At 41.7% G+C, this 25,941-nt stretch overlaps 1 protein-coding gene across 9 annotated transcripts in view; it reads left to right on the top strand.

Annotated features, from left to right (window-relative positions):
* Positions 1 to 25,941, top strand: part of MITF (melanocyte inducing transcription factor) — a 99,542-nt gene that overhangs the window by 51,340 nt on the left and 22,261 nt on the right. For all 9 annotated transcript variants that reach the window (XM_063411257.1, XM_063411259.1, XM_063411258.1 and 6 more), the window contains exon 2: positions 3,931 to 4,177. In XM_063411257.1, coding sequence (XP_063267327.1) covers positions 3,931 to 4,177 — 247 coding nt within the window. The remainder of the gene's footprint in view (positions 1 to 3,930; positions 4,178 to 25,941) is intronic.

Raw genomic sequence — 25,941 nt, 5'->3', positions numbered from 1 at the left:
TTTCTGAATTAAGAGCAAGGTAGTCCATCCTGCCCAGAACAAGTGGCTTTGAAGGCTCTTTGTGTAATTTGTATAACAAACATTACATTGGAGACATTTTGTTCTTAACAAATATTCAAAGATAGTTACAGTTTCTAAAGTATTTTAAAAGCAAAGTTGAGTTATTTTTTTTTTCCTGTTGAAAGTTTCCAGGGAAGTTTCTTAATCAATGCATAGGTAGTGCAAAATAATGCTTGTACATCAGATAACTCATAACTAATGCATGTGAACCAGAGCATTTGTTTGATCAATTTATAGAATCTGAAAACAAAAACTGTCCAAATAAAGCCAAGATTGTCTTTTTGCCTGAGGAGACAGATAAAATAATCAGTAAACATCTGGGAAGGTTATGGTCTCTGTGGCTTGATGGCAACAAAATCAAACTTGATTTTAATGTGATCAGTTGCCTTTTATTATGCAATGACCACCTGCATAATAACTCATGTATGCAGTAGCTAACATTTCCCAGGCATCTGTGCAAAGGATATGTAATTTAAACTTATTTAATAAAGCTTTATCACTTCATGATTAATTGGATTGGCACATGACACATAACTAATAACTCCCAGTCTATATTACGCTGTGCTTATTAGAGTGCTAATGGATAACTGGTTTAATCATGTGTCAATTAAAAGGATGAGTCGGTTTCATTTATTGCAATTAGACGGTTTCCATAAACTGTTTGCAGGAAGTATCTGAATTGCATTGTGTATTAGCTGTGTGTGGGCTCTGCTCCTGGCTCCACGTAATCTGGGGGTGAATCAGTTCGTGTAGGGGAGTTTTGGATCCACGTGTCCACTCTGGATTGTTCTGTGGTACATGGCACTGAGCTTGGTCACGGGAGATCTGCCTGTGCACCAGCACATAAAGGTTAAGAACCTTTAAAAATAACCATTTTCAAAAGTCTCTGGATGAAGCTTTTGCAATAACAAGTTTTTAATGGCTTCTTTGGTTGGAAAAGTGAGATTCTGACAACCCTCCTGTTTGCTCTGTGGAGGTATCTGGTCATGAAACCCAAACCATCTTCTGTTCCTTCTATTCTGTGCTTCAGCAGATGGGCAGACATGGTGGAAAAGGGAGCCTGGATGGGAGAACGACGTGTGTGATGCATGGGGCAGACTTAGAGGATGAGATACCAAAGTTTCAAAGTATTTCCACGTTTGATCAGTGCCACTCATGGCAGGTGGGAGGAATGCTGCTGTGGGGAAACTGTCATGCACACAGGAGGAGCTTTACAGACACCTGGGAATAAATAACAGGAAATCTGTCCATGTTCCTTCCCAGTGCTTGTGACAGAAGCATCTGGTTAGGCAGGCAGGTGTTGTGCAGCATCTTTTATCCCAGAATAAGCTTTATTTGAACTCGCCTGCACTGATGGTGTGACAGTTGGGTGCCCATCTCCCTTTCCCAGTTAATAATAGATAGGATAAGAGGAGATGGCCTCAAGTTGTGCCAGAGGAGGAATTTCTTCACTGAAAGAGTTGTCAAGCACTGGGACAGCCTGCCAGGGAGATGGCTGAGTCACCATTGCTGGAGGTATTTAAAAGACAGGTAGATGTGGCACTTGGGGACATGGTTTAGTGGTGGGCTTGGCAGTGCTGGGTTAACAGTTGGACCTGATGATCCTGGAGATTCCTTCCAACCTAAACAATTCCATGATTCTGTGGCAGTAGCTGCAGTCTGGCAGCACGTGGCTGCACTCTCTGTGTCCAGGGCTCATCTGCCTCTTTGCCATGTAAAATACTCAGCAGAATTGCAGAAGAAATTAAGCCTGGGAGCATCTTTGCCCTTTGGGGAAGAATTTGACAGAACAGCATTTTCTGGGACTGTTGTCTCATTAAAAGAAGCTTTCATTTCCAATTTTTGATCAACAGTAGAGTCCTGAATCACCTGCAGGAAGCTGGAGAGACACTTGGTTCAAGTAGGTAAAATAATTGTGTGAGCAAGATGAGGTTCCTGGCAGGAGCTGTTTGAAACGCTGTGGAAATAATTTCTCCTTTTTGCTCCCTCTCTTTGCCCAACATTTTTGTATATGGGAAGGTTCTTCTGAGATGGTTTCCAGCACACTTGGCTTTGGTAGGCGGAGAAACAGTTCAAAATGAAAGAAGGTAGGAGGAACTGCTGGGTTACCAATTTTGCAACATTAAGTATCTGTAAAAATTGCCAGTAGCACACAAATGAGAATGCTGACAAGTGTGGTACAAAATTGGCCTTTTTCCAACACGAGGAGAATGAATCTTTCCCTGAAAGCAGAATTTGGGTGCCTTGTTTTTTTTCTCATGTATTACAGTGGTCTTCGAGGTGGGATGCAGTGTTATTAGTGGGCAGAAGGAAAATATGACTACCTCAGTATCGCATGTATATAGCTCATAAATAAATAAGTAAATGTTTTGGGGGTGCATGTTCAGACATTCCTGGTAGGAATGTATAATCAAAACAATTGGGAGACCACTGATCTGTAACTATCCTAGTCATGGAAATAAAGCATCTCTTCGGTTTGGAAATGTGAAAGTGGTTCAGATGTGCAGCCAGAAAACAAGCTGCTGGATTTAGATGTGAGAATGCTTCACCCTTAATTGAAAAGGGAGTGTTTTTTACAAGTATCACAGTCAATGACTTGTCTTGAGCAGCTAATTAGTACGATTATTCCGCAGCTGCATTAGTTTCACCACAAAGGTTTTCTCTTGTTTTATCAAAAGGATCAGTGTCTCTGTGAATGTTTCAACATGACAGGTCTTAAATAGCAAGATGGTCCCCTGCCTCCCTGCCCCCAAAATGTGTGCTCTGGAAGAGCAGAGTTTGATCTCTTGGGGCGCTAAGCGTGGGTTCTTTTTTTTGTTCCTGGCCTGAACTGTGTTCAACATCAATCCTAAACAAAGCCAGAAAACTTCCAGCAGTGCTGGCTCTGGCTATCCGAGCACAAGCAGCACTCGGTGCCCACAGCTTCCAGGCAAGACCTGGAAGGGATCTGTGTGTCCTGCCAGCATCCCACAGGTATCAGCACTGGAGCCAGAGATGGGCGTTTCAGGAGCAGCTTCTTCCTAGAGCTGGGAGGGTTACTGCTGGCTTACTAGGGCATGGCCCATGGATTTTGGTTCTGTGGGCTAAGAAAATGATGAGTTGCTCCAGAAAGTGTCCCTGCAGTCCACGGCAAAGTCCTGTGGTCTATCCCATGCTCTGCTTCCCAATGGCTTAGAAATATCCCTTAGGTGGTCAAGCTGTGCTGTGTGCTGGAGTGGGCCAGCTTGTTGCTTTTTGTAAAGTATGACTGGAATAAAGCTGTTACGGTTGTTTGTTTTGCCTGGTTTTGTGCCTGACGGTGCTTAGAAGATGCTGGTAGGCCTGGGGTGGGAGTTGGGTTTTTTGTAGAGGTCTGTTTTCTGACTCTGAAAAGTCACTGCCAGCAAGTCCAACCCTAAGGTAGTACGATGCAGGAAATAAGTGAACTATGTTTTGTCATGTTTTCACGGGAGAGGTAGATGTAAATTACTTTGAGCTAGATCATTGGACTGGAGTATTACCCATACCAATCATTAGACTTGCTTCAGCTCTTTATTATTCTTTTTCTTAAAAAAAAAAAAAAAAGGCATATAAGTGAGTATATGTACCCACTACTGTCTATAAAAGCATTTGTTTTTCTCGTGGGCGGTTGCTGTAAATTTTGGAAGAGCAAATGGCTCTTTGCAGCTGGATGTTGGCGTTTGGGGAAGGGTTTGGCTGCAGTCAAGGCAGCCTAAGGTGGCCATGAGCACCTGAAGCAGGTCTGCTCCGAGTTCCCCTCTGGCGGTGCCGTGGATCCTCGCGTTCCCCCGTAACTGCACCAGCTCCGGCCGCCGGGGCTGCCGTCCCGCCTCGTGGAAGCTGAGCTGTCTTTCTCTGGTCTTCCCACAGCAATTCCGAGCATCCTGGCGCTTCCAAGCCTCCCTTAAGCTCCTCCAGCATGACCTCACGAATCCTGCTCCGACAGCAGCTCATGCGTGAGCAGATGCAGGAGCAGGAGCGTCGGGAGCAGCAGCAGAAGCAGCAGGCAGCCCAGTTCATGCAGCAGCGAGTGCCCGTGAGCCAGACACCTGCCATCAACGTCAGCGTCCCCACCAGCCTGCCCCCCGCCACCCAGGTGCCCATGGAGGTCCTCAAGGTACGCACCTTTCCGCTCAGGAACTCCTCAAAACCCGCTTCGTTTGACAGGGATGTGATTCTAACCATTTTCGGCAACCAAGTTTTGCAAATAAGTTGCATTTTGCCTTAGTTTGCGGCTTGTTTTGTTGGTCTGATAGCAAAGAATGGAAAAACTCTTTAAAAAGAGTTTGTGTAACTTTTGTTTTCTTTCAACTTTGAGATCTCCGGAGGGAGGTTTTTAACAAAACTGAAGTTTTCCGTCATTTTCCCTTTGGAAAATGCGTCTCCATCTTTCTAGTACTTAATGATTTTCAATACGAAGAAATTATTAGTAGATAACAAATCAATGTTTTGGTTTTTAGAGGAAAACAATGAAATAGTTTTGTAAGATGGAGTCAAAACTCTTTACAAAAGAGCTCCTCAGAAAGCCTTAATCTGAAATATGGGTGAGTTTCCAGCTACTTGCAATGAGTCTTTGTAATCCTTTTTTTGTTTAAATGACTTGTTTGCTATTAGTAGCTTTGGATTCCTTGTCCCACTGGAAGCTGTAGGAGCTTGTTAGTGTCCCTCTGTCAAAGGGGATGTAGCTTGCTAATTACTCAGGGAAAAAACATGAACAGCTATAAGAAAAGAGATAATTTCACGCACTGCCTAAATTCAAGTAGGCTGAAGCACCGTGAAATGTGTGAGTAAAACAATGTCAAATGTTTTGGAGAAGTTTACTGACATATTTCATGAAAATATGATTTTCACCAGTTTTGTAGCGTTTGCTCTGCGTTATTGCTGCATCTTTTTGTTACAGTTTGCTGTTTAGTCAGTGAACATATTCTTACCACATAAGTTAGTGAAGCTTGATGACAAACCGCTCATGTTTTGCTTGTTGCTGTTGTATACCAATGATAAGCAGTCAAAAATTCAGTTTTAAAATAGACTTGCCAGCTCAGGATTTTGAGGTGATCTGTGTGGCAGGTTTATGGGGAAAATATAGGGTAATTTTATTTATTGACTCTGTGTTAGGGTGGTGTGTTGTCAGTGCTAAAACTAACACTGATTTGGGATAGTAGAGTCATAGTCCAGTATGATTATTACTATATATTATTATTATTATGACTATTATTATCTAGGAGCAAAAAGGCAGCAGTTGAATTTTGATTTTTTTCTCTCCATACTCACACATTTCCATTAAAAATTAAATACTGTGTTCTTTGAGCACGTGAGCATATGTCTAGAGTGAGGTGTCTGAAATTGGCTGGGAAGAATTGTTTTGTCTAACCTTTGTGTATTACTCACAGTGTTTGTGTATAACAATTTCTTCACCTTGTTTCGAGGTTAAGGCTGTAGTTTTAATTCAGATCCAGCAGATGTGTAGGTGCTATGAAATAGGGGTTTTTTGTAATGCACCAGGCTAAATAAGCATATATTACATTTTTTACATCCTTTCATCATAATTTGTTAGAACATGACTTTTAGGGTATTTTTTAAATACTGTGAAAACTTGTAGGAAAGTGTTTACTTTTTGATGATATTTTACTGATAAGGAAGGAGTGTAACATCTTGAAGAAGCATTAGCAGTCGTCATTATTGTTCATTTTGCAAATGCCTCTTTCTATGGGAGAGGAGGGAAGGCAGCCCTTGATTTCTAAGGGACAAACCAGAAATCTCTGCAGCTGAAAGGTGATGCTCAGTAATTGCAACTGGGGTTCCTGGGACAGGAATCTTGTGCAGAGCTGTAACCTGCTGGAGCATTGCCAGGAAACTTCACCTGAAGGACTTGAACCTGAGTCCTCATCCCTTAGGATTCCAAAAGTGGCATTTGTCCCCCATTTCCCTCTGATGGAGAGGGATCTCCTGGAAAGAGGTGGAACACCTCTCCCCCACTTGTTTTTAGCCCAATAACCCTGCAGAATAAAAAAATTAAGGTAATGTATCCCTAAGCAGCTTGTAAAATAAAAATACTGGCAACAGGTACCTTTTGGAAATGGAATTCCATTTTGACAATGATAGTTGTGAAAATATGAGCAACCTGCTGGACCAAGGTGATGTCTGTCTTCTCATCACCTATGTTTCCATAAGTAGCAGTCCAAATTAGCCAAAACCAAGTCCTTTTGGTCTGGCTGTGAGAGAAGAGAAAAACTGCAAAACTGAGAAGAACAGCAAAACTGCTTTGCGTAGTTTTGCTGTTTGTGTTTTTGGTGGAGAAAAGCAGGGAAAGATTCACCCTTTTATCCTTATTCATAACAGTGGAACGGTTCTGTACAAAAACAAATTAGTACAAAATGCTAGGTTTGAAGTCATGATCTTCCTGAAAATTACCACTGAGGCTTCAGGGAGAGTGAGATTTGGCAAAAGATCCATATAATTTTCTTTGTGGTTTTGGGGGGGATTGTGGTGTGTTGTTTTTTGTTTTTCCTTTTTTTTTTTTCCAAATAGGATATTTGGCTCAAAAGCTGAGATTAACAATAACTCAGGATCTTCCTGGTGCCAGTGTGCTGACAGCCAGCTCTGGCTGCAGTGACATCATTTCCCTGCAGCTGCTTTTTACACTTCAGTTGTTTTTTAGCTGTAGACAGATTTTCCATATGAGTTGTACTGAAGTTTTAATAGATAAATAGGGAACTAAGTTGCTAACTTTACTATGCAGATGGTCTGGATTTAGTCATCTTAAAGAATGAGATAGACAAAATGGGAATTTTTACACATTCAGAAATGTTCACCTCCAAGGCAGCTTTGTTTATAAGTGATCTTTTTCAATGTTACTTCACAAACAAGACCAAATCTAGCAGCTGGTTTTGTTGTTGTGTGTGTTTGTTTGTTTGTTTGTTTGTTTTGGACTTTGCATCAAAAAGTCCCACTCTAAGCCTGTTGAATTTGTCAGTGTTTTGTGGTTTTAATTATGTTGTGTGACTTGCCCTTTCACCCATATCTCACAGTTTGAGAAGGAGAATAGTACTTGCATATCTGAGGATGGTAATTCAGAATGACTGGTTTAAAAAGAAGTCAGAGGTGCTAATGAGCTTGGATTTTATATTTGTTTTCAAGATGTCCATTTAGAAACAATACAGAAAGAGAAATATGTACTAATCTATGTCACATTGCATAGGCATCTCCAAATTGCATAACATAGTGTGCTCAAGGCCATGTGAATAAATGGGATTTCATTTTCTTGAGTAATGACTTCTCATTGCATCACTCCTCTGCCAAGTAATGTAGCTTGGCAAGGTAGGAGATGACCTGCTGGAATTCAAATTTTGCATTGCTTTGTGGTGCCTAATCAAGAGATGGACTGGGAGTAAGTTTGATGCTTTTGGAACAGTATCTCTTCAACTCTGATAGCAAAAGGAAGATTTGTTACAGCTTGTGGTTATCCTTCTGCAGAGCTGGGGCTGGCTTCATGGGCTGGTTTGTCTTTAAGCACCTTCTCATCCATCTCCAACACTACAGAAAGATGTCACCAGGAATTCTTTGCTTCTGCTGTAATTCACCTTCTATCTCTGCCTTGGAAGTAGGAATGTAATTTAAAAAGTTATTTATTGGAGTAGTTTCAAGCCCTAAAACATCAGGACCCATTCCTGAGGTACAAAGTAAGGTTATGTTTTTATTTAATTAATTAATTTATTTTTATATAAAAGGATTAGCATCTTTGCAAAGAGCTCATCATAAGTTGACCTCCTACTTATTTTTCTATCCAGGTGTATTTTAGTTTTGTACACCAAATTAATATTAAGGTTCTATTTTTTTTGTTGGTGGTTGAAATTACTCTCTTGTCTGATGAGAGTCCTTATCTGCTGGAGCAGAAGAACCATGTCACATCTCAGTTTCAGAATTCCAGTGCTTTTTGATAACTCCACTTGCCTCATGTACAGAACTGACAGTGATCCTGAAGGTGAACTGCAGAAATCCAGAAGAGTAGGGACTCACCTGTCTGCTCAAGTAGAGACATATCAAAAACTGAATTGTAGCTGTGCTGTGTGACTTGTGTTGCTTTGCCTGATTTCTGGATCAAGATTATTGTATAGAGCAAGTATGACCCAATCCCCTAAATCCTTTGAACCTGCCTGCCCAAAAGGCAATGTGGCATTACAGGAATTGTGGCTGATGTGTGTCCTCCATGGGAGAAGCAGCACCAGAACATCTCTAGGAGGCAGCAGAGGAGGCTCAGGGCCAGCACCAGCCCACAGAATTGCAGATCAGTTCCACTGAAAATATTACCAGTTCTTGCAGGATTGAAAACATTACTGGTGGGCAGCTGACACCCAGCCCTCTGCATGTCTCACTAAGCAGATGGAAGGTGGAAAATGAAGGGTGAACATTTCTTCCCTCTGTCCCTCCATGTCACTTGTTGGCGTTGCTCAGTTGGTGCGTGGATGTGACACTTGCTGTCATGTTTCTGATGGGATGCACCAGGTCACGGTGATGGAACCTAAACTGTGCATGTGCTGTGGGTCCCCGTCCCTGCTGCTGGAGGCAAATGCTCCCAGGGATGAGGCTGCTGCACATCCTCTTCCTCCTGAGTGTTGTCACACCGAATGCATAGCAAGGCAGAAATCTGCTGGACTTCTCATGCCTCTTCCTCCTTCTTTGTCTGCCATTGGGGCTTGAAGAATGTAATTTTTCTTTGGCACAGATGGCAAATTCTGGATACTACTGCCCAGAATAGCCTGGAGGGCTGCAGTGGGAACCTGCAGTGGTCCAGACATCTTTGGAGTGCTGCATAAGTGCTTTGCAGGTAATAAAGTAAAAGCAGGTCTCCTCACCAGCAGATGATGTAGCAGGTCCATTTCATCCCCTTTTAGCTTGTTTTTGGAGAATACAAAAGCAGTTTCATTCCTCCAGGGGATCTGGAGGAGGTGGTCCTGCTTTGGGGATCTACATGTTGAGGTCTCAGCTTTCTGAACAAAAATCTCTACTTGTGCACATACTGCCAGCCCTTGCTAATAGGGCAGTTCACCCCAAAATATATACATGTATATTTTATATATATGGAAGCATAGGCCACAAACTCATTTTAAATGTTTGTCATTAAGGTAATCAAATTTTAATTCTCTATTTCCATACAACAATGCTTATAATATGCTAAATATTTAAAAAGTTTTCTGCCACTAAAGCCCTCACTTTGGATTTCTCCTGCCACACTGCCTGGGTTTGTGTCTTGACGGTAGATGTTAATTGCTCTTTTAGTGTCAGAATTTCATCATGGCCTTTCTTCCTTGTCCTAAGCAAAGTGAAACCTTTTCAAAGCCTATGGCCAGATACTGTGTGCTGGGTTCCCTCTCTTGCTTTATTATTCCAACATGTTTGCCCACCTCATGGCAGTACTGTGGGCTGATCACTGCTGATACCAGAGTGGGTGTGTTTGTCTTTTCCTCAGTGCCACCCCATTGCTGCAGTTTGTGCTCATCTTTCCCCCTTCCCACTTTTTCTGAGTGGACAGGAGTGCAGGCAGCCGGCCTTGCCTCTCTCCTTCACCCTCATTCAGACTTTAAATGTGCCACCACGATAATCTCTTCGCATCAGAAACCCTGTATTTCTTCATTTTTGAAATGCCAAGCATTTCTTCCATTTGATCTTAATGACTGTTGGACATACATCAAAAAAATACCTCCTCCTATTATTTTTCCAGTGTGCTTATTCCAGAGAGTGACCTGTGGAAGCTCTGCCTGGCAGGGAAGGCTCCACAGCTGGCAGTAGTGTTCTTGGTGTAATAATTACCGTAAGACTTCATTGTGGAGAGGACTTATCTCACAGTTCTGAAGAACAGGAACAATGGGATGGCAAGATAAATGTGTGGTAGTGCCTGCCCCAGCAAATGTGTGTTTGTGGACATGCTTATCTGATTGAAAGTTAATTTAATCTTACCTGACAATGGTAGATAGTAGTGTGTGCGGGTGTGTTAGGTAAGCGTGGTGTGTATTTGTAATCAAGAACTTTGACAAATGATTTGCCAGACTGAGTCTTGGTGAGCTGCAGATAAAACATTTAAACTAAATTTACTTACACTTGGTGACATACCTTAAGCCATCAGCAAGTTCTTCATAAAGAAGAACTTGCATTCAACTACAGAACCACTGAAGTCTGCCTTGTCTCTTCAGCCTTCATGTAAGTAAAAATATTTCTTAGGCCTTAAATCTTTTGCTTGCTCAGTGGGTTGAAAGCTATTTTAAAACAAGCACTGGTGCTTGAGGTCTGCATCAGTAATAGAGGTAAAATGTAAACTCTTGCTTAACACCCAGGGTATTAGACATTAAAAATGCATGGAATTTGAGGGGGCAACATACTTCTGTGTACAAGTATCTGATGGTTGACTGCTAGTGCAAAACGCTGCTCTCAGCCTTCGTCCCAAATGTCCTTTTCCTATGCATGCAAACACGTGTGGTGCTGGGCTCCTGAGAGAAATGGTTGTGGCTGATGAAGATGTCTGATCTTTCCATCTTGCTTCTTCAGCTGTGGCCACTGTGACACAAAAATGCTGTTCCCAAAGTTGTGAGACAAACTGTGCTGCTGCTGGATTGTGTTGCTGGAGGTGACAGGGTTTCTTGGGAAAATGATGTGAGCAGAGTGGGAAAGTAGCTGAGAAACTGCTCCTCATCACAGAGCTCTTGCCCTTGCAAGTTCACAGTAGTTACCTGGAAGTTCGAAATAGCATATTTGGCACAGAGGAAATAAAGATATACTCAGACAAAATGATACAGATATCTGGAGGTCCAAGCTCTGATTGCTCCTTGGAAATTCTTGCTGGTTTATATCCTAGTTGGTGGTCTTGAGGATTTGCTGTCTTCCCGCTGGCAGGGTAGCATCCACAAAATTAGGAGAGCTTGCTGAATTCTGTCTGTTACAGCTTCAAAGCCCTCTTTTTTTCATGGTCTAGACATATTATCTGCTGGCTGAGTTACCAGACCTTGGGAAAATGGTGGTTCACCACGTGTCAGTGGCTGTTTTGGACCTGCAGAAGATGAGTTAATCTTGTGCAGATTAAGATTTGTAGGTGCCCATAGTTGTGGGTATTAAGAGCATTGATGAGGCTCCACAGCCTCCAGCTAACAGGTTTAGCAGCTTGTACCAAGTCTTTTGTCAGGCAACATGAATTTAATAACCACCTTAGTCCTGGAGCCAAGGCTGTAAGAAGAGGGTGAGTGCTGGTCACTGCAGTGGTGTTGGCTGAAGCCATGGCTTAATTTAGCAGAAAATAATGCCCAGAGCCACACACAGTGCTGGAAAATGTGGGGGGAAATCCAGGGGGGCCTCTGCTGACACCTGTGATAGGCGTTAAATTTTAAATGTGAAAACTCAGATCTGCTTAAAGTAATCTTTGGGTATTAGGTATACTCACAAATATTTCAGTTCTTCAGCTGGTTTGGCAGCTTTATTCTCCGAGATGCTGAACCTGTGTAGTGAATGAATTCAAAGTGACAAGCTGGAGGCATTCCTGCCATTCAAGAGAGGCTTAAGGAATTTCTTATTGGCTAAATTACAAATATGTAGCATTTTGCCCAGCACTGCATGGCAATTTCAACCTGCCTGACCGTGACAAGATTAGCACTTTTCCTCCCCCTCCCCAGCAGTAATTTTTTTTTTTAAAAATTAGATTAAGAAGTACCAGGCAGAGATGCAAAAGCTTGAAAGAGTGAAAACCAGCCTTACCTTGAATGATTCTGTCTGTCATTGGATTGGTTCCTTAATTAGCCCCATGTCCTTTAACCTCTTGAGAAATAAGTAAGGGATAAATTTGGGGATAAAGACAAAGACGCCTGGAGATTTACCACACACCGCTAGGTAATTCATCAAGGAATGTTGGTAATTAGCCCTGCCTCTTTCCTTTCTGGCTCATTTAATAAAACTGGTTGATTTAAAATAATGCCTGCTGGTTCATTATCAACTACTTTAAGAGCCAAGTTATGAACTTGAAACAAAACCCAGTATTGTGTTGTCTGCAAAGGACCTGGCAAGTGTGTTCTGTTTTGTTTGTATAAAAAGAAATTTCTCTGTTGGGTCATCAGTCTCCCCAACTTGATAATTAAATATTACTTCGTTTGGATTACCATTTGGCTTTTTGGGTGTATTTATTTCTGGTGTCTACTGCTGAGAGGCAGAGAAGAGGGGGAAAAAACTCCAAGATCTTGAAGAGGTACGTGTCAGATTGTGTTAAGAAAGCATGGTCTGATGGAATTCAGCTGAATAAGGACTTTACAATAGTAGTAAAGTTGTAGTGTAGTAAAATACAATAGTTGTCCAGTTGAGGAAATGGGCAAATGTTTTAACCCTTTATGTCTCAGAAGTGAGTGCCAGCTCTGTGCCTTGTTCTTTGAGCAAAATGATGCATTTTATTAACCCGTCTCTTTAGTGCTTTTGGTGGAAATTTTCTCTGAGCTGAGGACAGAACTCATCTAGTTTGTATTTGCTTAGGAAACCATGCACCAGTCTCTTTTTTTCTTTATAGAAGGGAATAGCATTACTTGAAAATGAAATGAGAGGATCAGGCTAGCAGTGGATCAGCACTGCTGCCTCTGCACTGCCTGGGAGAGTATCTCAGTGTCCACTTTGGGTTTGTTACAGCAGCAGCTGCTGGCCAGTGGATCTGGTTGGGTCAGTCTGCCTGAATAAAGAATGAACTTACTGTAAATCTTCCTTCAATAGTTAATGTCAGTCTTAGGTTGCAACACTGCTGAAACTGCTGTGGGCTAGCGGAGAAGCAGGCAATGCTGGCCTTCTACTGATGGAATCCTCTGTAAAACCTTCTGAATATCGAACCCCTCAGTGTCATTTGGAGCAGAATTGGATGTAGTGTTTCAGTGCAAATAAGGAAGAAAATCCTCCTGCTCATCTTCTGTCCATCTCTTTTCCATCCCCTGGGGTAGTGCTTATTCTGGGGGGTCTCATGTTCCATAGGTGCTTTTGTGACCCAGCAAAACTGTGTCTGCTTTTATATGCCTGCAGTTTAGTAAATCAAAAAAGAGATTAAATGTGATGGCCTCTGTGGAAATATAACTGCCAGGGATTCTTTTGTTATCATTAATGAAAATAACTTGCTCCTGCAAACAGTTGCAGAGAGGCCTCTGGGATGTTGGGGTAACAGCTCAACCCTGCAGTTGTCACTGGAGGTTCTGCCACTGGATACCAGTTACCTATTTGTTTATTATATTGAGACCTGTTAATAAACTCTGATAGTTTAAACAAGTTTAGCTTGTAACGATGTGGAACAGAACACTGAATATCTTTTAAGGAAACACCAAAATAACCCCCAACAAACAAAAGTCTAATACCAGTTTTTGTCAAGTTAGAATGTCTATGCCAAATTATTAGTTTGAGTTTTACACATTGTACTATTATAACATACTTATACTATATTTAATTACAGATGTAATTATACAGTATTTAACTACAGAAAAATATTTATTACGGACCCCTCTGACTTTGTGTCCTAGACTTATTGAATATCAGTAGTTGAAGTCAGTTGTTTGAAAATTGTTGTGTAAGTTATACAGTGCAAACAGATTGTTTTTGAGTTGATCCCCAGCAGCAGGCACTTCCACATCAGCATTGCAGTAATTAAACAGTAATTCATGGTGCTGCACTTCCATAATTTCTCAGCAGATGGCATTATGGTTTCCAAGACTGTGTATTCCTTGGGAAAACTCTCAGCTGCCAGGGAATTCATCATTCTAGACTGTTCCCTTCCCCAATGAAGGCTAATACTCAGGTGTTAAGCCTGTTTGGACACATTATTCTAATTGTGTTGTTTGGTCGTTTTATTGTATTTTGTTTTCCCAGAGGTGCCTTTAAGCCATTAACCAGGTAAAATGCTGTATGTGTGATAGTTACTGCATTCAAAAACTAAGGCAGGCTGCCTGTTTTAAAATGCTACTGGTGTCCAGCACAAGTAATAAATTTTGTCAGCAGGTAAGACTAGAGCATTAAAAAAGGTTAAAAGACAATGTTTTCCATTGAACATTCCCAATCCTCAAAGCTATGTACAACACAACTGCTCTGCATTAAATTCTACCCGCTCTGCATTAAATTCTGCAAGTCCTGGATTTTGTAGAAAATGTTAGCCTACCATCAAAACCAGTCCATTAATCCGAGAGGAAGCTTGTATGTTAAGCAAGGCAAATCAAAGCTTGTATTTCAGGCTGCCTTTCTAAAAGTCACCCAGAAGTTCCTGGTTGAAACCATCAAAATTTAGTTTGTGGACGTAATGGTCAGCTGTGAATTAAACCTTTCTGTTCTGTCAGAGGAAAATATCAACAAGCAATTAATGGGAATTCTTTTCTTGGAAAATAGTCCCTTCCTTGAAGACATTTGAAGGCTGAGGTGTAGCAAACAGCCTGTCTGCCTCTCTCAGGTCTCCATGAAGCTCGTGCCAAGGACCTGCAGGCAACACACTAAAGTTTAAGACTACTTCTAACTTCCTCAGGCTGTGACTTCTCTGCTTGTATTTTTTCTATAGGTGTGTAGATTTCTTTTTTTTTGTTCTAGATTTGGGCAGCCCTGGAACTGATATTGTCAGGAAAAAATTCCAGTTTACCAATATCAATGATCTACAGTGCTGTTGCCCTTAACCAGCATCTCTGTCCTGATAGCACCTAAGTGATAAACCTGCTTTTGGGGAGACAGCTTGTTTTTACTGGGGGAAAAGATCTGCTGTCAGTTCTGCTACAGTCTCATGTGAAGTAGAGCTGTTCTGTTGAATAATGCTAACATTTCAGAAACTGCTTTAAAATTAATTATAATAGTGTGTTAAAATTAAGTTTTATCTTGTTAAACAGAAAATTCTGAGAAGTGAGACTTCTGTTTGAAAAACTATGCCTATCATCCATATTATCATAAGTTATTGATTGAAAACTTGTCCATTGAGCTGTCTGAAAGCATTTTTTCTGTAGTATTAATTCGTCTATTACAGTTCTGCTTCCTGACTGCCACCAAAACCATACTTTGCTGAAATACCTGTGTCTCAAAGAAACAGTTTGTTTAGGGAAGGGATAAAATGACCTTGAATGAGTCAGCACTTGTGTGTAGCAATCGTAAGCCTTCCGTGCTCTTTGCTTTCTAAAAGGAAATGAATTCTGGACCACAGGCACCATTCATTGCAGGGCACTTAATGGGCTCCATTCACATGAAAGTTCATATATTCCTTAAGGGTTCAGCCCCGTATGGTTTGCTGTGTAAAAGGGAAAATACTATTTAATCATGCTACTTTGACTTTTCAAAAGAGTTTATCCTTTTCATACACTGGCTTTTTGAGGGAAGAAAAATGATTCCTTCTGCTCTGGAGTGCTGCTTATGCAATCAGTGGTCTGTGCAAAGTGCCACTTCCTCCGTGGGTCACTGTTCCAAATTGCCTTCTGCCTTTCCCTGCAGTGTTTGATCTAAGACATCAGGAGAAAGCTTCCAGCCTGGGCTTCTGCAAGATTATCCTTAGAAACCCTTCTCTCTGAACTTGCACCTTCCCCAAGGAAATGGATTAATTCAGTTTATCTGCTTTGGTTCAGGCTGCAAGGACTGAGTTGGGTCTCGATGGCTCTGCGTGATCTGAGCACAGAGTCTGGATGCTTCTCCTTGGGTACAGAGTGAGCAGTGTGACTGCTACTGGGCCCAGGGAACAATGACAGATAACTGTTACAGGAACACAGCTCAACTTTGAGTTTTCTGCTCTGGTAGCTGCAATTCCAGAATACATGCCCAGATAGCTGTTGCTGTCAGCTCTATGTAATCAACAGGCAACTTGAAGGGGTAAATCAGAAGCAGCTTTAGCTGTTACTCAGTCATGGAATCCTAGAATGATTTGGGTTGGGAGAAACCTTAAACATCATCTAGTTTAAACATCAGCCCCCTGCCATAGAAAGGTGACTTTTTAAAAATCAGTTTCGTGGTTTTGATTGCCTGGGTTGGTGTAGTCCTGCAAACATCTGTACCTGTGTCACAGGGAGCTGCTGTGGCAGGGCAGGAACAAGCAGTTGGACATCAGCCCTGGCACCTTCTGGGGCTGACTCTGCCTTTAGTGTGGAGCAGCAACAAGGCTTTGAAGTCAATTCCCAGTTGCCCCCACATATTACATATTAGCTTATTTTTATCCAGTGCTGTTGAGAAGTATTAATTAGATTCTTGTCAGAAGAAATTAAATGAGGAGACCTCGTGTTATCCAGCCACTCCTGGGAGTTCACGTTGTGAGAACAGACCAGAGCTGGGCTGACACCAGTGACTTAAAATGCATCATAATGTTCTGAACCATTCACCTGTGGGTCCCACTTCTCAGACCACGTTGTTGGCTATGGTGGATGTACTGGCATCTCCTTGACTCCAGCAAATGTTAAAGTATCTTAAACTTTCACTTTTCATCTGTTCAAACTTCATTTAAAATGAACTCTACAGTGTAAGCTTATTTGTATTTTTTAAGCAATTGAGCTCTAAAAAAATTTGTGCCATCCTGTAAAGTAGTGGTATGCTAAAATGGGTTCATAGTTTTTAAATAGGTTTGAAAAAGGGCAAGGGAAGTGGGGAAGTCTGAGTTAAGATCTAGTTAATTCCCATCTAGCCTCTGATTACATCCCTAGCTCCAGCATCTGGTTGCCTTGAGTTATGTTCCCGTGCAGTTTCTTAAGCAGCTCTAACCTTGTGTGTGTTGTCAATCAGTGATGCGAGGTATGTTGTGAAATACATGTCATGATGATTGTATTTTTCAGTGTTAAAAGGACATACACCATTTTTTTTGCATCAATACAATTTTAGTGAAAGATACTTTGCCTGTTTCCCCTTGAGAACATCAAGCTGTTCTTGCAATAGCACTTCAAGGGTTACGTTAGTGTGGGTCAAGTGCGGTTTAAAATAAGATTCTTCTGAGACCAAGCCTGGAGGCCCTGAATTTCTTTCTCAAAAGACATTTTGATCTTCTGACAAACTATTACTTCTGAATTTCTTGGTGCTTCATATTTGCAGCTAACCTTTGGAGAACTGGAATGATAACACACACTCTTCTTTGTGTTTTGTGAATGTACCTCCCCTGGTGAGCCGATGGCTTGTGCTTTTTTGAAGTTCAGATGAAATCATTAAAAAGAGTTTTCTTTAAGATGTTTGGAAAGATGGAATTTTTCTGGTGTCATGTAATAAAATGTGTTTCCAGTCCTGCAGAAAGAACCCTAACCCTTGTCTTGACAGGACTTCACACAAGAGAGAATCAAGAGCTTGTAGTCCCTTGCAAGCTGAGGTTTTATATTTGCTCACATGCTGCAAATACTCCTCTGACAGTTTTGTGCATATGTTGGAAAAGCACCACGGTAGAATTTCAGACTATCTCTTCGTATAACCTATTTTTCAGTCCTAAATTTTTTGTGATAAGGAACATGCTTGTGCAACATCTGTTGAAGTAGTGAACCTGAGTGCAGTTCTTTGTTACAACTGCAATATAAACAGGGCTCCTGACAGCTGACTGGGGTTTTGTCAAAGATCTCGCTTCTTCAGTTGATGGTCCTGCCAGCACCCATCCTTTGGCCTCATCGAGGGTCATTTATATGGACAGCAGCTTCTCATTTCACAGGGTAAATAATTATTTGCCTGCCATATGTGAAATAACATGAGGAGGAGGGTTTTCAACAGCTCGTATTGGGAAGATGTGGAGGGGCAGGTGTGGGGAAGGTTACAAAATCAGCCAAGGGGGATGTATCTTGTGTTTGTAGGTATAAAATAGATTGTGATGCCGTGACTCCATGCATGTAAAGCTTGAGATCTTAAAGGGCTGAACTGTTGACATCCTTGTTTAATAAATGAGCCCATGTTCCTCTTGTTTTTTCTGGGAGCCAGACAATAGCTGCTGTCTGACTGTTGTGGGAATAAGATCATGGGGTGCAGAGGTGAGGTCGTGCAGCCTAATGGCTGTTTTTCCTAAGTATGTCTTTCTGTTACAGAATTATTACAAAGTGACATACCTTTAGCTAAGAAATAACTAAAACACTAAATTCCATTGTGGTTTCTGGGTTTAAAATTAAGAATTAAATAAGGATACCTAATTTCTTACTCTTGTTAGTTTTAATCTCTTGTGGCTGCTGTGATGCTGGCTCTGGCATCTCCTTTGTAAGTGACATGTCAGGAAAGAAAAGATGTGATGTTGCTTAATGGGAGTGTTGGCCTTCACTTGCAAGGAAGAGCCACCATCACTCAAAAGTAACCCTGACAGTGTTGGCTTTCAGTCTGAATGCTCTGTGTGGCATCAATTTGGCCCCCTAGGTTAACTCTCCTCCAGACTGGTGTCATGCTACTCCACACAAGGAGTGACCCCCCCTTTGTGGCTTGCCAGAGTCCTCAAAAAAATCCTCCTTCTGGTATTTAGCAGGATGGTTCAGATCAGAGCCAGTTGGGTTTGCATGAAGGTGACTTGGATTATCTTACCTTAGCAAACATGATGATCAAGCACTCTGAGGGACTGGAACTCTTTTATTATAACTCAGTAGGTTTTAATACAGTCATAAATAACAGCACAGCTCGTTGAGCAGAAGGATAAAAATCAAGGAGTTCAGTGGCAAGCCAGCTTGCATTTCCTTCATGTAAGTGAAGTCAGCGATTTATTATTATTTTAGGCTGTGTCTAATGATCATATTAGTGGTGTGAATAAAATGGATGTATCTGGAGTACTTTATTCTTTTGGTTATTCAAGCCTTCCATATTGAGGCTGACATTAGACATCATCAGCTGTAGGCCAAGTGGTATAGAGCCCACCTAAGTCCTTCTAATTCTCCATTAGCTGTAACATGTAGAGGCTCAGGGTGTGTTAGCAGTGTAAAACTGGTTTGAATTAACACCATCTTCATTCTCTTGCTTGTTCTGGTGGCTCTGTGTGTGTGCAATAAAGCAGATCCCCTCCAAACAGGTGTGTTCCAGGACTAGTGTCCTTTTTCCTTGTAGCCAGTGTGCTGCCAAGTGCTTTGTTAAAATAAATGATCCTTTCAGAATTATTTTCACTCATATTTTGGGATGCTTCTTTGAAAAGTTTGGTAGGAAGACTTTCCAGTTAATGTTGAAAGCTGTTCCAGCACGCACTGGTTGGGTTTGATGTGTTCATGTTTTCACATTGGGGTCGTGATTGGTGGCATGCTCTTGGTATGTGCTGTGTGAGTGACCTTGAGAGCAACTTAACATGTCCCATGGAATTATGTGAATGGATGGAGCAGTCTTTCACTTGATCTTTTCCAGACAAGTAGCTCAGCAGTGTAGATGTCTTTGAACATGTAAGCAACAAGATGTAGAGGTTGTGCTTGATGACCTTTAAAGGTCCCTTCAACCCAAACTATTCTATGACGTCCTGCTGAGCTGCAGTGTGCCCTCAAAAAGAGGAGATGTTTTTCTGTAATAATGCCAGAGTTGCATTTGAGTTTACAAATGGCTTTTATTTAAAAAAGAGAGGGATACAACTGTTTCTCTGTGTGGCATTTGAGTGTTTGATAGATTTTGATCTGGTGCCATCTTTACGTCTCTTGTGTTTCAGTGCTGAATGTTGAACTTTTGTAAATAAATACTTCAGTAGCCCACAGGCAATATTCTGAACACCAATTCATGCTCACAGTGTAACGCTGTGGATATGAAAGACTCGTGAATGAAAGTCCCTTCTTGCTTAGCCCCAAAATGCCAACAATTACACTCCTTAACACTGGAAGTTACCTTGGCACAGGTGTGTGTCCATGTGCTGTATGTTTGAGCAACCCTTCACAAACCTTATAGTGACAGATGAGACCAGGTTTCAGGGTATGATGTTTTAAGATTTATGAAAGCAACAGTTTGGGTGCTTTTCCCACTCTTATATTTTTTATTTATAGTTTGGGCAAAATAGCCAATTTTAAGTTAATTTTCATCTGTGGAAATCAGTATTGCATAGCACATTATGAGAAGTTCATGCAGGGGTAAAGTAGATTTACTGCATTAAAATCTTGAAGCTATTTGAATTTCATTTTTTAAAGTCTGGACAGGCAAACTACCTGTGCCATTCTGCACATCTCCAGGAAGCTGATAATAAGGAATTTTATTTAAAAGTCAGCATGTGCTGTCTCTCCTACTCTTTTAAGCTTAGCTCCAGTTACCTTTCAGCCAACATCTTTCATAAAACTGATTTCAGTTTTCTCCATTATTCATTTTGTATGAAAGATGCCATTGTTTTTACCCAATCCCATTTGTGTTCTTCACATTTGACAAATGAGTCATGGATGAACAACTTGAGCAAAACCAGGTGTGGAGAATGATGCTTCTTCTCCCTTGTGGAAACTGCATACTCAGGGCTTCTCAGGATCAGAGAGAAAACTCATGTTCCTCCTCTTGTATAGCTGAGTGCATGCTCTCTTGGGTTTGGGCCCCAGAAATATACCCAGAATCTCCAAATCCTGTGCACGTGTGAAAGTTAATGTGATTTAAGCAGCAGTCAGACCTGCCAAGGGCCTTCTGGGCAGAGAATGGGCATTCTGCACCTCTTCCTGCCATGGGAAATGCAGTGAAGTCATTAAAACACCCACTTTTGCAGCTGTCTTAGTGCTCTGGAGACCTGGGTGCTCCCATGCTCTGTCCCTCAGGTCTAGCAGGGGTTACTGTGGGCTGGAGCAGTGCCAGGGTCAGTCACCCCTGGGAAATGTCACTGGCAGTCCTGCCCAGGCTGCCAGTACGTGACTGCCACTCCGAGCTGGCCTGGCTAGTGCTGGGCTTGGCAGCCCCTGAAGGAAGACAAGGTTGGACAAATTCTTTTGCCCCTCTAATGTGACTCTTCAAGCCACTACTGATCTGTGTTAGAGTGACATGGTAAATCTTGTGTTGATGCTGCTTGGGCTGTAGCAAGGTGGGAGAATTGTGCTCGGGCAGGGGGAAGCTGGCAGAATAGGTGGCTGAACTGGGTTTGGGCTTTCAGGCAGCTGACATATCTGTAGTCCTGTGACTATGCTCCCTCTTGAATTCACATCTCTATGCCAAGTCTTGCAAGAGATTCTGGAAGCAACTTTATGTCTATCTTTGACAGTTCCTGTGAGGAGGAGTCATTGGTGTCCTACGTGAGTAATCTCAAACCCTCTAGTGCTGATGCAAGTGCTGCTCAGCCTCCTTCTGAGAGAGAAGGGTGGCAGAAGTGGACCTAAATATGTGGTGCTTGACTTAAGCTTTCCTCTGTGGTAGTACCATAACTCCAACTTGTGTGTGAAATGTAGTTGTGTGGCTGCTGTTGTTGCCTGTAAAGTCAAAATATTTACACTCTGAAGCACCTGGGGTAGGTAAAATCATTGCAAAATATTTGTGCCTGACATTTTCCATGTTGTCAGTTGCTTGTCTGTCCTAAAATGTTGCAGTATTTTTTGTTATCTTCTCAGAAACTGTATAAAATTAAAATTTATGACATGTGTGTTGGGAAGTAAACAGCTGAAATGTTGATTTTCTAACAGAAAAGTAGCAGGACTTCAAAGGACCTAATTCTGACTGAAAGCCACACTTGCAGAATGGCAGCCAACAGGCCACTAGCTTGCAAATTACATCAGTTCCTATCTCCATGAGTACATTTGGCTAAACTCTTTAATTTCTTTAGATGCCATTGTCATGTGCTTCTATAGCTAAAGCAGAGTTTTTAAATACTAATCTACTTTGTTCTTGTTTGCTTCATGGCTTTCCCTTGGATGAAAAGTCACATTACGCAGAGGAATTTTTGGTGATGCACTAAACAATCCCTGGTTGTGTGAATGATGATAATTCTGTACAATGTGCCTTTTCTTTTTCATAACTTTGTGCTTGAAGATGAGTGTTGGATCCACTTAGGCTGCAATCATGATGCCAAATCTTAAATAATTTTCTGCTATCTGCTTTGGTTTTCAAGTTCAGAGGGGTTTGGGGTGAATTAGACAACCAGAGAGTTTTGTTGTGCTAGCTGATGTAATTTCCTTGTGTTTGCTGTATCCTGAGGTAAAATGATGGAATCAGCTCACCGTGGTTGTCATTCCCCAGTCAGTTACTTTTCATCTCTTTCTTGCTCTTGGGCTTTCTGGTCAGTGTTGTTCTGGCCATTTTTCTTGGGTAATGGGGCTAAAAGATAGGAGAGCAAATGTACTCTAGAAAATTTGGCATTAAGGGGAGAATGGGAACTGGAGAAGTTACTGAAAAGGTTTCTGTATTACTAAATTCACAGTGACCCTATGGGGAAAAACAACCCAATCAACTTCGTTTTGATGACATTGTAAATGAGGTGGCTGTTTCATCTTGGAGGACTGGGAAGGTCTCAGAAAGCAAGAGGACTGAACTTCTCATGTGAAGCTACTTCAGGCTGCTGACGTCTGCAGGGGGGGGGAATGAGATGTTGTTTAATGTTTGAATGCAGCATGTGAGAAGATGTCTTTGAGGATGAGTTAAACCATTGTCTGGCTGGTTGTCTGGATTGCTCCAAGTTTCCTGGCATTGCAGTGAAACCTCATGATCAATATTTAATGAAGCTAATTGAAGGGGGTTTATGATCTTTAGGATTTTCAGACTTAGTGACCAACCTGTGGTGAATATGATTAACAGACTCTTGAACCTGTACTGGAAAGCTTTAGGAGAATAAATCACTCTTACTGTAAGTGGCACTAATTGATTATCTTTCTCAGATGTCATTCTCTTATTTTATTTCCCCTAGCGACAAAGATCAAACACTTATTTATACAGCTCCCTATTTTTATTCAAAGTCCTAGAAAATAACTTGTTCCTGCTGTTGTGGGGTTTTTATACTTGGAAGTGATAGGTTGAAGCAGCTTTGAAGCCCAGGACTAGCATGGTTAACAGGCACGGTTGTGCAGTGGACATAGCTGAAGCTGGAGCCCTTGCAGAACACATCAGTGGATGTGGTTTTGTATCGTTTTTCTTTGGGTACCATTAATTGTTTAATGACACAGAATTTTAACCTTTCTTAAAAATCCCATGACATTTAGCTGTCTAGGCAACAAAAAGTTCTATTGAACTGAGAAAACCGACCCAAAAGTATTTTACTTGTAATTGTAAACTGTAAGTCCTAAGGCAATTTGCTTGAAACAAATGGTCTTTTTAATTAAAAAGAGAGAAAAAAAAGGGGGGGGAGTGGAGTGGGGAGAAGAGTCTTCTTCCCCCTTGGTTCACTGTCCTCTGAACATCTCTGGTATGTCCCTGCTTAAATAAAGCTTTGAGTGCTTCAGCTTCACTTTTTTACACAGGAAGCTTCAGGGGTGTTTTTGGTGAGAAAAATCTTCTGTGTGGTTTTGGGAACAGGAATATTCTCCTTCCCAGCTCGTGGGGGCCAGAGCAGTGGGGCAGCCTGGAGCTGTCATTGTAATGGCTTTTGGTCACTTTGTGTTGCAGCAGCAGAGGATTTTGGGGCATCTTCAGCTTTGCTTTGAAAGCAGCAGTACTTGGAGATGTAGCAAATAAGATGATGTGATTTGAACTAGTAACTGAGGTGGGAAAACCAATACTTGATGTTCTACCTTCAAGAACTGCTCTCTGGTTTGTGCTTGCTTCCAGAAGTTGCCCATTGCAGAGAAATCAAACCTGTGCAAGGACAAATTCAGGAGTGTATGAGTAACCCAGACCAACTAACTAAGCCTGGTTACCTTCATCCAGATGTACCAGTGACTCAAAGCTTGAGCCTGCAGCAATTAATTGAGTCCCAACTATGGCTGAACTTGATGATCTTAAAGGTCTTTTCCAGCCTAAATATTTCTATGATTCTGTGACCTTGAAGCTTTCCTAGAGGATGAATGGTAGTAATGCCACCGTTCATTAAATATTTTTATTCTGGTTTAAGTCCCCTGTTAGTTTTTATTGTTAGCCATTTAGTCTCTGGATTACACTGTGCAAAACACATTTGCCAAGCCGTTAGGCTGCCCTGTTCTGTGCCTGCCCAAGAGAGAGCTCTCCTGGATGCCTTTCCAGAAGGAATTTGGTCCGTGCAGCACTGTTCCAAGTTCTTGCCATCATTAGCAAGTTGTTAGTAAATGAAGTCTGAGTGATTCCCAGCAAGACTCGACAGAAGGAGCAAGTATCAGCAGTATTGTTTCAGTTGTTTGTGTTGGCTTCATGCAGAGGAACTACTTGAGCCATGTGCTTTGTGCTTAAGCACACAGCTATGCTTTGTGTTTGAATTCCTGAGCCCGATCACTTAATGGGAAATATTTTTAGTTCTGGAAACTGAAGGAAGCTGTGTGGGTCCACTCAGAGGTTCTGTCACTGATGTGTAATCAAATGAGGATTTTGAAGAATGTAGTCTGAAGTACACCTAAAATTCCCACTGATATACTGTGTGTGCTTAAAGCTAGTGCAAGCCATTGATGAAATGTTTGCCTGATTGATACCAGACCCAAGGCTGGGAAATCTGCTCTACTTATATGGTTTATTACTGTTCTTTCTGTGGTGTGGAAGAAAATAGGCAGCTGCTCAGATACTTGAACTGGATGTATGCACTGGAATCAGCAGTCAGATTTCAAGATGAGTGAAGGTATGAGAGAGCCTCTCCTCTGCTTCAGATAATGTTGTTCTCCAGGGTATTCCAAAGTGTGAGGGATGAGTGCTGAGTAATCAGGGTGGCTCCATCCAACACTTTTGTAGCACAGCTCAGCCTTGTAGGGCCTAGGCTGGGTTACACAATGGTGCAGTCAGGTTGAATTCTTTCTACTGCCTTTCTCTGTGCTTCATCTGAAGAAAAGAGATCCTCCTCAATGTCAACATGGCAAGAGCAGATGGAGCTTGAGTGGCTGACAGAGAGACTCAGTGCAGGAGTGTCTGGTACTGGAGCCAGCCCATGGAGACAGTGGAGATGCTGCTGAGCTGGCATTGAAGGCTCTTCTGGAACTGAACCAGTTTTGGGGCTCTACTTCTAAGGCAGTGTTTTACTCTTGAAGCCAAATTCTTGTGTTACTATGCTGTGATAGATTTAGCTTTTTTTGCCATCTTGTCTTAGCTCATTTCTGAAGTTCTGCAATGATAATAATAATTCTTACGTTACTTCTTGTTTGTCAATACCAAAATGCCCCAAACCCACTGTTCTACTCAATTGAGTAACAGTGCAGCAAAACTTTGGTTGAGATTGCTGGAGAGAGAGAGTTGGAGATCCAGAGGATTTGGGTTCAAGTGGATTTCTTTTTCCTTTCATGTCCTCATTCAGTCACATTTCTTAGGAAGTGTATCCGAACCAATTATTTGTCATCTTGCACTTTGTGTCTCATGAATTTGGACAAACAACAAGAACTATTCTTCACCCAAAATGCTAGAAGGGGCTGAGAACCAAAATTAGATCTTAAGTCAAAGCTTTTATTCACGGTTTCAAGTTCAGGGTAGTGGAATTTCATTGTAGGGTGGTTTTTTTGGTGGTGTTTTTTTTTTTTTTAGCTCTTTGCTCATGAGCTATTTTGTCAAAAGGGATGAGTGCTTTATGGCTTATTGACAGGGTGACTTGGGGGCATCTTGGGACGTCTGCCCAAGAAGGCACATTTAGGTTGCCTTTGATGTAGAGTGTAGAAGAGGATGCTCTAGGCCAAAGACAGAGTCTCAACAAACAGCATGGAGTTCATTAGGGTAGTCCCCACCAGATTGCCATGGTGGAACTCCTGAGGAAGCTCAAGAGAGCAGCCAGTGACAAAACAGAGAATCAAACTCAGATTCTTCTGTGTAGCCAGTCAGGCCTCACACTCAGCCAGAGCAGGGAGAAACACATGTAGAGCTTCTGTGGGAGCTCCTGTCCTTGTAGGAATTATGTCACATCTCCTCCATTCAGACGATAATTTTATGTTCTTGTATTTGAATGTGAAAGTGTGTTTGAGCATCTGTGAATTAAAAGAAATGTTT

This window comes from Prinia subflava, chromosome 14 (genome assembly GCF_021018805.1).
Source record: "Prinia subflava isolate CZ2003 ecotype Zambia chromosome 14, Cam_Psub_1.2, whole genome shotgun sequence".
NCBI lineage: Eukaryota > Metazoa > Chordata > Aves > Passeriformes > Cisticolidae > Prinia > Prinia subflava.
Note: the sequence above shows the minus strand (reverse complement) of the source record. Positions and strands in the feature narration are given on the sequence as shown.